Here is a 13,080-nt window from a genome sequence, read left to right as displayed (position 1 = left end):
TCTCCCAATTAAACTGTACTTATTAAATAACAGTGACAATATCAGCAAACAAGCATTCACTGAATATTTTTCACATGACAGGCACTGTTAAGCAACTTACATGTATTAATTTTTAAAATCTTCACAACAACCTTACAAGGTAGGTACAATTACTGTTCTCATTTTATAGTTGTAAAACAGAGACCGAAAGTAAACATTTTGTAGCTAGTAAGTGGTATAATCAATACCTTTCTCATTGTTCAATTTTAACTGTGTAAAGTCCAAGCATAATTTCTGATTAGAAGGAGATAACCAAAAGTACAGTGGTGGTTTCCAAGGGCTGGGAGAAAGGGGGAAATGAAAGTTAATGTTTAATAGGTATAGAGTTTAAATTTTACAAGATGAAAAGAATTCTAGAGGTGGATGGTGGTAATGGTAGCACACCACTGTAAGTGTGTTTAATATGCCAAATTGTACACTTAAAAATGGTTAGGATGGTGAATTTTATGTTATGTATGCGTGCGTGCATGCCAACTTGATTCAGTCATGACTGACTCTTTGTGACCCTATGGACTGTAGCCCACCAGGCTCCTTTGTTGGGATTCTCCAGGGAAGAATACTGGAGTGGCTTGCCACACCCTCCTCCAGGGGGATCTTCCTGATCTGGGGATCTTCCCGATCCAGGGATTGAATCCACATCTCTTATGTCTCCCATACTGGCAGGCATATTCTTTACCACTAGTAGCACCTGGGAAGGCCCATGTTATGTATCAGTTCAGTTCAGTCGCTCAGTCATGTCTGACTCTTTGCAACCTCATGGACTGCAGCATGCCAGGCTTCCCTGCCCATCACCAACTCCCAGAGTTTACTCAAACTCATGTCCATCAAGTCAGTGATACCATCCAACCATCTCATCCTCTGTCATCCCCTTCTCCTCCTGCCTTCAGTCTTTCCCAGCATCAGGGTCTTTTCCAATGAGTTGGTTCTTCACATCAGATGGCCAAAGTATTGGAGTTTCAGCATCAGCATCAATCCTTCCAATGGATATTCAGGATTGATTTCGTTTAGGACAGACTGGTTGGATCTCCTTGCAGTACAAGAGACTAAAGAGTCTTCTCCAACACCACGGTTCAAAAGCATCAATTCTTTGGTGCTCAACTTTCTTTATAGTCTGGCTCTCACATCCATACATGACTACTGTAAAAACCATAGCTTTGACTAGATGGACCTTGGCAAAGTAATGTCTCTGCTTTTTAATATGCTGTCTAGTTTGGTCATAGCTTTTCTTTCAAGGAGCAAGCTTCTTTTTATTTCATGGCTGCAGTCACCATCTGCAGTGATTTTGGAGCCCAAGAAAATAAAGTCTCTCACTGTTTCCATTGTTTCCCCATCTATTTGCCATGAAGTGATGGGACCAGATGTTATGTATATTTTACCACAAAAAAATAAGGGAAAAAGGAGTTAACCAGGGTTCCCAACATAGGTTGGTGGAATTCTGGCCAGAAACAAAGAAATTTGCTATATTAGTTTGATTGTGCAACAGGTCATGGATGAATGCATGGTTTTCTGGCAGATTCTTCATTTAGAAGAATTAGATTTAAATAGCCAGGAGACCCCATTTTTCTTTAAAGAATGCAAAGATCTGAAACCCTAGACTGGAACCTGCTGACTGGACACTCAATTCTCTAGTTCCTAGGAAGGTAGGGAGTGTTCAGCAAGGAGAATAATACATTTTAGAGTGAACTGGCCAGTGGGGAAGCCACAAGCCCAAGGTTAAGGGCCTCTGCACTAGAATTGCATAGAAAGTTGGCGTCGCCATTTCTTCACTTTGCCATTTCTTTGGCAAGTTCTTTAACATCCCAAGCCCCAGATTTCTTGTCTGTAAATGGGGTAGTAATGATGGCTTATGGAAACTCTGGCACTTGGTGAACCCTCAACAATACTAGCTCCTAATTCAACTTCATGGCTATGTATTTACATCAAACAATAGGGATAATACAGAATCCTGAGGCTTACTGGATCCTGCAAATGAGATAAACTGAGGTGTAAGTGCTTGACTGATGGTAAGTTTCCTCCTCTTCTTTTGTCTCCAGTATCTAGCAGAGAGAGGGTGCCCCATAAGTGAGGACTCCCCAGCATCTTGATGGATACTCAGTGGCACCCCTCTTACCATCTATCTATCTAAACTTCTGGCGTATAAAGTGATGTTTCCTGATATTCCTTAAGCAGCTTCAAGGGCATCATGTTTTGTAACATCAGAGGCTGCCCTGGTGTTGGCATGTCAAAGTGACCTTCACTCATGGTGTGGAGAGAGCTGGTTGCTGGGTCCAGCATTGTGTCTGCTTCAAATACTTATCGGTAACATGATTCTGAGCTATTCAGGATTTGGAGCTTCTTTGTTTTGTGTTGCAGCTGATTTTTCTTCTTGATGACCTCAGGCCTCTGAAATAAGATGTTTAAAATAATTTGTTCCTCCCTACTGTGAAGGAAGAACTGTCTCTGTATGTGACAGGGCTAATGGTGGCTTGCCCCACTGTTAACTTGAAAGGATGGTGCTGGACTGTGACTTTTAGAGGTCACGGATGTCAAAGTCTTTAGCCATCTGTGGCTTGCCCAGAGCGATGGAGCTCAAAGAATCACCTAGGAGCCAACTAGAGCCACTGGAACATCCCATTTAAGTGCATATTTTCTCCCTTGTCCTTCTCTCCTAGCAACTGCATGACTCAAATACTACTCAGAAAGTATTAATTCTCTGTAATTTATACACTTGCCTGTGATATTATTACTGCCCAATTGCTCATGTTGATCTTCAGAGGGTGGAACCCCAAGGAATATCTATGGGGAACTGAGGCTGTACTTTGGAAAAAGAATATCTTTACTAAGTTCCTTTTATTAAGTATGTATCACATGGTCCAGCCATTTGACCCACAATCTCTGCTTTTTTTCTCCCCAGCACTGGCTTGAACCTAACAAGTCCATCTCCAAGCAAATGAAATGTAAGTGTCAATCTGTGGGTTCATTTTTGCTTTGAAATGTCCAATGGTAGATTCTGTTTCTTTACAGAGTTTCTCCTGCCAAGAAAGAAATGGATGAAGTTAAAGATCTGGGGGTGGGGGGACTTCTCCCTCCCCATGAGCTGTGTAACTTCTCCTCTCTTATTTGCTGGCCTTGGTGCTCCCCATGGTCACTATTCCTAGAGGCCTGTGTCTCTCCCCATCCGCATCATCTTACCCTCATGTTTCATGTTCAAACAGGGGCACAGGTGCCTAGTTCCCCTTTGATTGTGGGGTTTGCTAGTAAATGGTTCAGGGTGGAAAGTCAGTGTTGTAGGGGGGTGGGAAGATAGGCAGGTGTATTTTGAAATTAAAATCTTGCTGATAACATTAATGAAGATTGAAGTATTCTTGTCCACTCCTCAAGCTCCCCAATATACTTTCCTGAGTAATGTTTTCAAGCTCTGGTGTTGTGACCTGCCTCCTCGCCTCCCCCGATGAACTCTTGGAAAAGTTGGCTTGGGAAACATCTCTGTAGTGCATAGAATATCTGGTCATCCACTTGGGGGCATTGTGAATAGGGTGTTGACTGCTGGTCCTGGATGGCATGATGTTTTGTCCTGGTCACCTGTGCCAGGCTGTAGTCAACCTGCTTTTATTTATGGTTTAGAGGAGAACTTCTGAAATGCACCTCAGAAATTCATTGCCTGCCCTGGAGTCCATTTATCCCTTCATGTCAACTTTCCCAGGGCTCTAAAATGTGGGTGATTAATCAGTTTCTCATCAGAGATCAGGTTAGCACGTATTAGGTCACTAGTCATCGTTCAAGGGAGTCTTTTTTTAATATGAAAAAATTATTTGAAGCAAGGTTTTTAAGTAAGAGAAGGAAGAAACTGAATTATGATGGCAAACTGGTAACCAACATATCTATTCCTTAACTCTTTCCTTTTACCCTCCTGCCCTATCCCTTTTCTGTCTTCACTCAGACCTCTGTCTGTCTCTTCCCTTTCTTCTCCTTTCACTCAAGAATAGACTCTGTCTGGCCAGTGCAGGACTCACAGTCAGCCGGGCTGTTCAGGCTAGCACCCAGAGCTGCTGTGGGCGAATGATGCTGCAGAGAGAGGGCAAGAAAGAGGTGCAGGCAAGGGGCAGCAACACATGGAAAGTTCAGAGAAGTCAGCCCCTTGAGGTGAGGCTGGAATAGAGTTGGGACAAGCATCCAAGATTAAGTAGCAGGACACAGGTACCAGGGAGCTCTGTATAGAATGACATGCAGGCTAATGAGAATAAACTAATTTATCTGAGAAAAAACTAGCTGATCCTTGGATAACCCTTAACTACTTTATCACTTAAAATTTTAATATTGTTTTTATATATTTAAGAATATTTAGGCAAATTTCCAGTAAAGTTATTTTTAGTAAATGGTTCTTTGACTTTGGTTCTTTTTTTTTTTTTAATTTTATTTTATTTTTAAACTTTACATAATTGTATTAGTTTTGCCAAATATCAAAATGAATCCATCACAGGTATACATGTGCTCCCCATCCTGAACCCTCCTCCCTCCTCCCTCCCCATACCATCCCTCTGGGTCGTCCCAGTGCACTAGCCCCAAGCATCCAGTATCGTGCATTGAACCTGGACTGGCATCTCGTTTCATACATGATATTTTACATGTTTCACTTTGGTTCTTAAATGTCATAAAATAGTTTCCTTAAGCCACACACATTTTTAAAATATAACATCTATAAAGTAAGATGTATTTCAATACTTAAAAGAAGAGAAAATTTTAAATTTGTGAAGATTTTTCTGCTTAAGAGCTTTGTGTCTACAATTAGTAAATCTGAACAACCAACTCAGAATATATAATGTTTTGTAAAAATAGTTTCAAGATTGACATATGACTACTGGCTGGTTTTAATCTAACGACAAATAGAATCTGAATCTGGAAAAATAATTGTGTAAAATTCAATTTCTAACCAGACACGGTGACTCACTGATTCTAGGAACTAGCAAGGTTCTTACCTGAAGGGTAAGGGTCTTACCAGTTACCTGGTCCTCTGTTGTATTGTTAAGAACATTAGCAGACAAAAAATTATGTAATTTTTCTCAAGATCACAAGGCTAGTTTTGTGATGGTTGATGATGTCTTTTAGTATCAAGAATTTATTGTTTTCTTATACATATGTCCTAGTCACTATAATGTAAATTAGGGAAAAATTTAAACTAAGGCATGTAGACTGTTAACCCAGAAAAATTGGGTCCAACAAATCCATGGAACTCATCCATGAATTTATCAACAGATCTGGTTGCAGAACCCCAGGCAGCTTCCTCTTTGGTTGTTGTTCAGTCGTTAAGTTGTGTTCAACTTTTGCAACCTCATGGACTGCAGCACACCAGGCTTCCCTGTCCTTCACTATTCTGGAGTGTGCTCAAATTCACGTCCATTGAGTCAGTGATGCTATCTAACCATCTCATCCTCTGCCTCCCTCTTTTCCTTTTGCCTTCAATCTTTCCCAGCACCAGGGTCTATTCCAGTGAGTCAGCTCTTCACATCAGGTGGCCAAAGTATTGGAGCTTCAGCATCAGTCCTTTCAAAGAATATTCAGGCTTGATTTCTTTTAGGATTGACTGATTTGATCTTACTTTGGTTGGGGAGATGCAGTTTATATTCTGACTGCCTTTGAGGAGGCAGTAAGAGAGTAATTCCTTGGATGAAGAATTTGCTCCATTCCCATGTCACTCATCAGTGATAACCAGCTTTCCAGTCCTTTGCCCTGACCTCATTAAGATCCCTCAGACTATGTGGATTACCAGAGTAGGCAGAAGACCAGCTCTCCTGATGAATAAACTTTCTACAAAATCGTTATTATATCTTACTAGTATTTTTAAAAATAGTTTTTTGATAGTATCATGCTTGTGGTTTTTCTAGCAGTTCAGAAAAGTTTAAACTATTTCCTTTCTCTTCTCCCTTATATCTCCATGCTTACTCCAAAGAGATGACTATTACTAACAATATTTATACATTCTTCAGGGAATTTTTCTTGACATATAAATTCCCCCAACTTATATAAGGCCTTTTGTAAACAAAAATGAGATCAGTCTCTATATATAACTCTTTACCTTATCATTTTCTTAATAATTTTAGAGTTTTTAAATAAAAATGAGTGATTGATGATTAGCTTCATTTAAAAAATGGTTTTTGGGGATTCCTTAGTGGTTCAGTGGTTAGGACTCTGAGCTTCCAATGCAGGGAAGTTGGGTTCCATCCCTGGTCAGGGAACTAAGATCCTGCATGCTGTGTGGAGCAGGTAAAAAATAAATAAACACAAAATTTAAAATGGTTTTCTGATATTTAATTGTATATATCTATGTGATTTACTTATTAATGATGGTCAGCATTGTTTATAGTCTTTTCCTATTATAAATTATGCTGTAGTAAACCTGCTTATATGTATATTCTTGCATATTGTCCATCTGTACTAGAATTTCCTAAAAATAGAATTGTTGGATCAAAAAGAACATGCATTTAATCTTTCCTTAGAGATAAATACCCATTCAAAGAGCTTATAGTAATTTACTCCTCTACGGTTACATGAGAGTTCTTATTTCCCCCAAATCCTGTTAAAAATAAGTATTATCAAATTTACTTTTATGGTGACCTCAAATCCTGGTGGGCTGCCGTCTATGGGGTCGCAGAGTCGGACACGACTGAGGTGACTTAGCAGAAGCAAATCTATTAGGAAAGTGAAATATTTAATTTAAAAACCGGACAGTTATTAATTATAAATTTTAAAATTGAGAAACTTCTTAAACTAGTCTTATTTCTCCTCTGAACTTAGGAGTTACTTTAAATTTGGTTTTTTTAATGAATACATGGTAAAACTGGCTTCGTTTTGTTCTGTAGTGCTGTGAGTTTTTAACACACAGATTTGTGCAACCATCTCCACAGTCAGGATACAGAGCACATCTCTCCAAAAACCTTACTTTTGTGGTCCCTTTGTAGTTACTCTCCACTCCCTGAACAACTAACAACCTCTGATCTCTTCTCTGTCAATATAGCTTGTATCTTTTGAGAATGTCACAGAAATTGAGTCATACAGTGTGTAAGCTTTTGAAACTGGCTACTTTAACTCAGCATTAATAACTCAAATTCATCCAAGTTCCTGTATTTACCAATACATGATACAGAAAATTAATGAGAATAGTTGGTCTTTGAAAAGATCAACTTGCTAGATCAACCTCTAGCAAGACTCATGAAGAAAAAAGACACAAACTACCAATATCAGGAACAAAAGAGGAGATGTCTCTACAGACCCCACAGAACAACTCTAGGTACGTAAGTTTGACCAGTTCCTCAAAACCCACAAATTACCAAAGCTCACCCAATATGAAATACAAAATGTGAGTAGTTTTACAATTAAGGATACTAGATTTAAAACCTTCCTGAAAGAAAATCTTCTGCCCACTTGCTGCTATTTTTAATGCTGCCGAAACCCCTTTTCTTGCTCTTCAGGCCTTAACGAGGAGCTTCTAAGTTTGTACTGATGTCCAGGTATCTCTGAGTTCTGTCCAGGGGACACAGAAGAGAATATGTGATGATCTCAACACTGGTTCGCTGATCCTTTTAATTCTTGTCTTTGTTTCCAATCTTCCTGATATTGTTTACTTTCCAGGGACCTCAAATAGCTGCTGCACTGTATTCTGTCCAGGTTTTATAGCTGCAGTCAATACAAGAAGCAGGATGGGGTGTAACTGGTCCATACTGCCCAGAACTAAAATTTTAAAGTCAACTTTTAATCATTCCTTGTATATTAGGTAAGAATTTAGATAGGCTTTATAATTTACTTGGGAAGCGTTGAGGGATTATCTTTCTCATTTCCCTTTTCTGTCATTGTATCCATAGGTACAAATGTGGAGTGAGCTGGTAGTTATTTTTTTCTTTCTAAACTACTCAGATAATAGACTGCCTGTAAGCAAAGTGTTAAATGAAGTGCATATTTTGAATGTTTGGTTTTCAGAGTCCTTGCTTTCCATGCAGGAATGTACAAGTCCTTGTATTTCCACGCTATGTAATACACACTGACTCTTTTCACTTCAAACCTACTAGCTTTTAGCCTTGTCCCCATGACTATGGAATGTAGCCCAATGTGTATATATGTAGAGACACACATCAAGAGGACAAAAATTGTATGTCCTATAGGATCTATATAATCACACAAATTATATAAGCATGTAAAGGTTTTAAAAAGTTATTATGATTCAGAAGTATGGAATTGAAGTGAAAGTTGCTCAGTCATGTCCAGCTCTTTGCGAACCTATAGACTAATAAAGTCCATGGAATTCTCCAGGCCAGAGAGGGTAGCCTTTCCCTTCTCCAGGCAGAAGTATGGAAATGGAACCTTATTTCCCCATGACTGAATTCCACTTGCTGTGTACCCCTATCTCCTCTGGAAAGTTTAACCTTGTTACTTCAGGGTAACTCAGGATCTGCCAGTTTAATATTTGATCTCTTTCAGCAAATTGCTTAGTGAATTCATAATTTAAATATGAAAATGCATACCCTACGTTGTCCTTCACCAAACAGTATCACGTGGCACGAGAAGCAAACTTAGCATCCATCGTGGCTGCAAGGGTGACGTCTCTCAAGCCCAGAATCCTGCAGGACTCTTGTGTCTTACGTGATTTGGCCTCTGGTTGCTGGCACCACTCCCACTGCGTCCTCTCTGGATGCAGTGGTGCCACTAGAGTATGCACTGGCATGTGCTGCTGAGACCCCTGGCTCCTGCCATGATCTTGACCTGCACGGCTATAGACTCTGTCCTCCTGTGGTCCCCGCTGCACGGCTCTCTCACTGGTTGCATCTCAGCACATCCGTATTCACCACTGGGACAAGCTGACATTGCTTAGCCTCTTCCATGCTGTGCTTCAGCCTCAGGGTTGAAACTTGGCACACTATCTAAGGCTCACTCTGCTTAAACACGTCATGCTGCCATTTCCTTGGTGTCCTCCAAAGTTCCAAAGCATCACTTCCCCTAAACTCTGGGATTTCTTGGTCTTGCCCCTACCCTTCACTCTGTTAGCCAAGCCTAGGGTGCTGAGGGATCTGAATTCCTTCTCAGAGCTCCATAAAGCATCTTAACCTTGGTTATGTCCTCTCTGGATCTCTCCAGGTTCTCCACCTGCCTTTCTTCCCTACCCCTTTCCAACAACTAATATAGCTTTTAACATTCGATAAAAGATTAACGTTCTAATACAATAGCTTTTTTATATACAAGCAGTAACAGTTTCTCAAATGTAATAAAAAAGAAGTGCTATTGTTTATAATAGCAATAACAAGTAAAAACATAAATTTCTTATAAATGAATGTGTAAGATCTATATAAATCTATGAAATTTTACTGTGGAGTTACGGTAGACAAGAGCTCTCAATAAATGCAGACTTCTCATGTTTCAGGTTAATGAAATCAATTTGTCACATATTAATATGTATATTCAATAATTTTTCACATCACAATTTCAATCAGGTTCTCTATGGCATTTAACAAATTGATTCTAAGGCTCATTTGCAAAATAAAATGCTCAAAAGTACCCAATAAATATGCAAAAAAGAACAATGAACAATGATGGAGTGCTTGTTCTATTAGATAGCAAATCAAGGCCTATGAGCTATAGTAATTAAAAGAGGCCTCATGATAGACTCATATAGTAATTAAGATATAGTTAGGAATAGGAAAAGAATCAGTAGAACAGAGAAAAACAGTCCCATTATGTTTGGAAATATAGGTTGTAAGAAAGATTATATTTCATATCAGAGATATAAAGATTCAAGGTATAATTTTAGGGTTGTGTGTTTACTTGGGGGAAAAAAAACTAAAACCATCCTTCACATCATGCATGGGATTAATAACAAATGAATTCAAAAGCTAAATATATTTAATAATTTATAAGAAGTTCAGGTAAAAATTTAGGAGTATTTTATTTTTTGGTAATACTTTATTTTTTGGCCTTGTTAGAGGATGTCGGACATGACTTAGCGACTACACAACAACAGAGGATTATATAATAAGCAAGTGATTTGCTATTAATCTATTAAAATAGAGAAGGATAATTGAAAAAATTGTGATATTTCAATTGCTAAGCATCAAAGATTATGATAAAACTAACACTATTGAAGAGACTGTCCTTTTCCCATTGAGTATTTTCTAGTCCTTTGTCATAAACTAATTGACTGTATATGAGTGGGTTTATTTTATGGCTCTCTCTCCTGTTCCATTGATCCATGTGTCTGTTTTCATGCAAATACCATATGGTTTTGATTATTATAGCTTTGCAATAGAGTTTAAAATCATGGAGCATAATGACTTCAACTTTGTTCTCCTGTCTCAAGATTTTTTGGAGGGTGGGTATTTGGGGTCTTTTGCGGCCCTATACAAATTTTAAGATTAAATATTTTCTGTTAAGAAATGCCATTGGAATTTTGATAGGAATCGCATTGGATCTCTAGATTGTTTTGGGTAGTATGGACATTTTAACAATATTAATTTTTCTAATCTATGAGCACAGAATATCTTTCTATTTATTTGTGTCACCTTCAACTTTTTTCCTTAATGTCATGTTGTTTTCAGTATACAAGTCTTTCACTTACTTGATTAAATTTATTCCTAGGTGTTTTATTCTTTTGATACAACTATAAATGGGATTGATTTCTTAATATCCATTTCCAGTAGTTTGTTATTAATTTATAGAATAACAACAGATTTTTCTGTATTGATTTTGTATCCTGCAACATAAATGAATTCACTCATTAGTTTTAATAGTTTTTTGGTGGAGTCTTCAGGGTTTTCTCTATATAATATCATGTCACCTGAATGTAATGACAGTTGTACTTCTGCCTTTCCAACTTGGATGCCTTTTGTTACTTTGCTTGCCTAATTAGTGTTGTAGGACTTCTAATACTATGTCAAATAAAAGTTATAAGAGGGGGCATCCCTGTCTCATTCCTGATCTAGAAAGAAGAGCTTTCAGCATTTCACTGTTGAATATACTAGCTGTTATTCTTGTTCAGTTGCTAAGTTGTGTCCAGTTCTTTGCAAACCCATGGACTGCAGCACGCCAGGCTTCCTTGTCCCTCACTATCTCCCAGAGTTTGCTCAAACTCATGTCCACTGAGTCAGTGAAGCCGTCCAGCCATCTCATCCTGTCACCCCCTTATCCTCCTGCCCTCAATCTGTCCCAGCTTCAGAGTCTTTTCCAATGTGTCAGCTCTTCACATCAGGTGGCCAAAGTATTGGAGCTTTAGCATCAGTCCTTTCAATGAATATTCAGGGTTGATTTCCTTTAGGATTAACTGGTTTGATCTCCTTGCTGTCCAAGGGACTCTCAAGAGTCTTCTCCAGCACCACATTTAGGAAGCAACAATTCTTTGGCTCTCAGTCTTCTTTATGGTCCAACTCACTCATCCATACATGACTACTGAAAAAACTACAGCTTTGACTATATAGACCTTAGTCAGCAAGTGATGTCTCTGCTTTTTAATACACTGCCTAGGTTTTTCATAGCTTTTCTTCCAAAGAGCAAGCATCTTTTATTATCTGTAGCTTGTCATAAATGGCCTTTATTGTGTTGAAGTATGTTCCCTTTATACATACTTTGTTGAGAGTTTTTTTAAAGATCATAAATGGATTTGAGTTTTCTACATCTATTCAGATGGTAATATGATTTTTATTCTTTATTTTGTTCATGTGGTGTATCACATCAGAAGTATTTTTTTAAATTATGGAGTCAAATAGGATTTCCTAAGGAAAACATCAAACCCAGAAGTAACAAAGCAAAATGCTAACAAATTTATACAAAATTTAAGTGTTTGTACTAGAATATTTGGTTTGTTTTCTCTACAGAGTAGATTCCCAGTAAATATTTGTTGGATGAATGACTATAAAGTGAATTAAAATACAAACAAAATAATGGGAAGAACATTTGTCAAGTATATAAAAAGTAGTAATATGCAGACTATAAAAAGTTACATATAAAAAGTTCTGATGCTACAAGCCCAAAGAAAAACTCAGTAGCAAAATGTGAAAAAAAAACATGTAGAAGGAATAAAAATAAACGGGCAATAAACTTATAAACAGATGTTCAACATCGTTAGTAACAAGCAAAATACAAATTAAAACAAAATATTTTTATACTGCTATTCAGAAGCTTCAGTTGTATCCGACTCTTTGCCACCCTATGGACTATAGCCCACTGGACTCCTCTGTCCATGGAATTCTCCAGGCAAGAATACTGGAGTGGGTTTTCATGCCCTCCTCCAGGGGATCTTCCTGTCCTGGGGATCAAACCTGCATCTCTTATGTCTCCTACAGTGGAAGCCAGATTCCTTACCACTGAGTCACCAGGGAAGCCCTTATTTTCCCAGGAAAATTGTAAATATTGATAATAGCCAGTTGATGAGGATGAGGGTAACACTTCTGGTGGGAGTATATAAACTGGTAAAGCCATCTGGGAGGGAAATTTGGCTGTGTCTTTCAAGATTAAAAATCCCTACGTCTTTGGTACAACAAGGTCATTTCTGTGAGTCTGTCGAAAGCAAAATTTATTCTAGCATGTATATATATTATGCAAGGATGTCCATTATGTCCATTGGAGTATTGCTTATAACACTGGGAACTGGAAGCAATTAAAAAGCCTAGAAGTTTTGGCCAGGCTAAATAAATTATGTGGAGTGCATGTAGTCATTTAAAGAAAAAAACAGACATATTTTATTGACATCAAAATATTTATTAGATATATTATAGAGTTTAAAAAGCAAGTAAAATACCAAGTATAGAATGATCATAAATGAAAATATAAAGATCATTTATATGGAAATAAATACATATTATCTGTATGACTATGTAAATGCACAGAAGACGGACTAAATAAATGTATACTGACTGTAGTTACCTCTGAGAAAGAGAATGAAGTAGACAGAGGTGAGGCCCTCATGTCTTACTACATATAGTTACATTTTACACTGATCTTTTCAGTGAGAATATATTCATATATCACTTGATAATAAAAAGAGAACATAAACAAAAGAAGAGGAAGCTTTATGCAAAAGTCAAGAAA

At 37.9% G+C, this 13,080-nt stretch overlaps 1 protein-coding gene across 2 annotated transcripts in view; it reads left to right on the top strand.

Annotated features, from left to right (window-relative positions):
- Window positions 1–13,080, top strand: part of FRMD3 (FERM domain containing 3) — a 341,097-nt gene that overhangs the window by 191,182 nt on the left and 136,835 nt on the right. For both annotated transcript variants that reach the window (XM_027550087.1, XM_027550086.1), the window contains exon 3: window positions 2,933–2,975. In XM_027550087.1, coding sequence (XP_027405888.1) covers window positions 2,933–2,975 — 43 coding nt within the window. The remainder of the gene's footprint in view (window positions 1–2,932; window positions 2,976–13,080) is intronic.

Source organism: Bos indicus x Bos taurus, chromosome 8, assembly GCF_003369695.1.
Source record: "Bos indicus x Bos taurus breed Angus x Brahman F1 hybrid chromosome 8, Bos_hybrid_MaternalHap_v2.0, whole genome shotgun sequence".
In the NCBI taxonomy this organism is placed as follows: domain Eukaryota; kingdom Metazoa; phylum Chordata; class Mammalia; order Artiodactyla; family Bovidae; genus Bos; species Bos indicus x Bos taurus.
The sequence above is the reverse complement of the archived record's forward strand: the minus strand, read 5'-3'. Positions and strand labels throughout refer to the sequence as shown.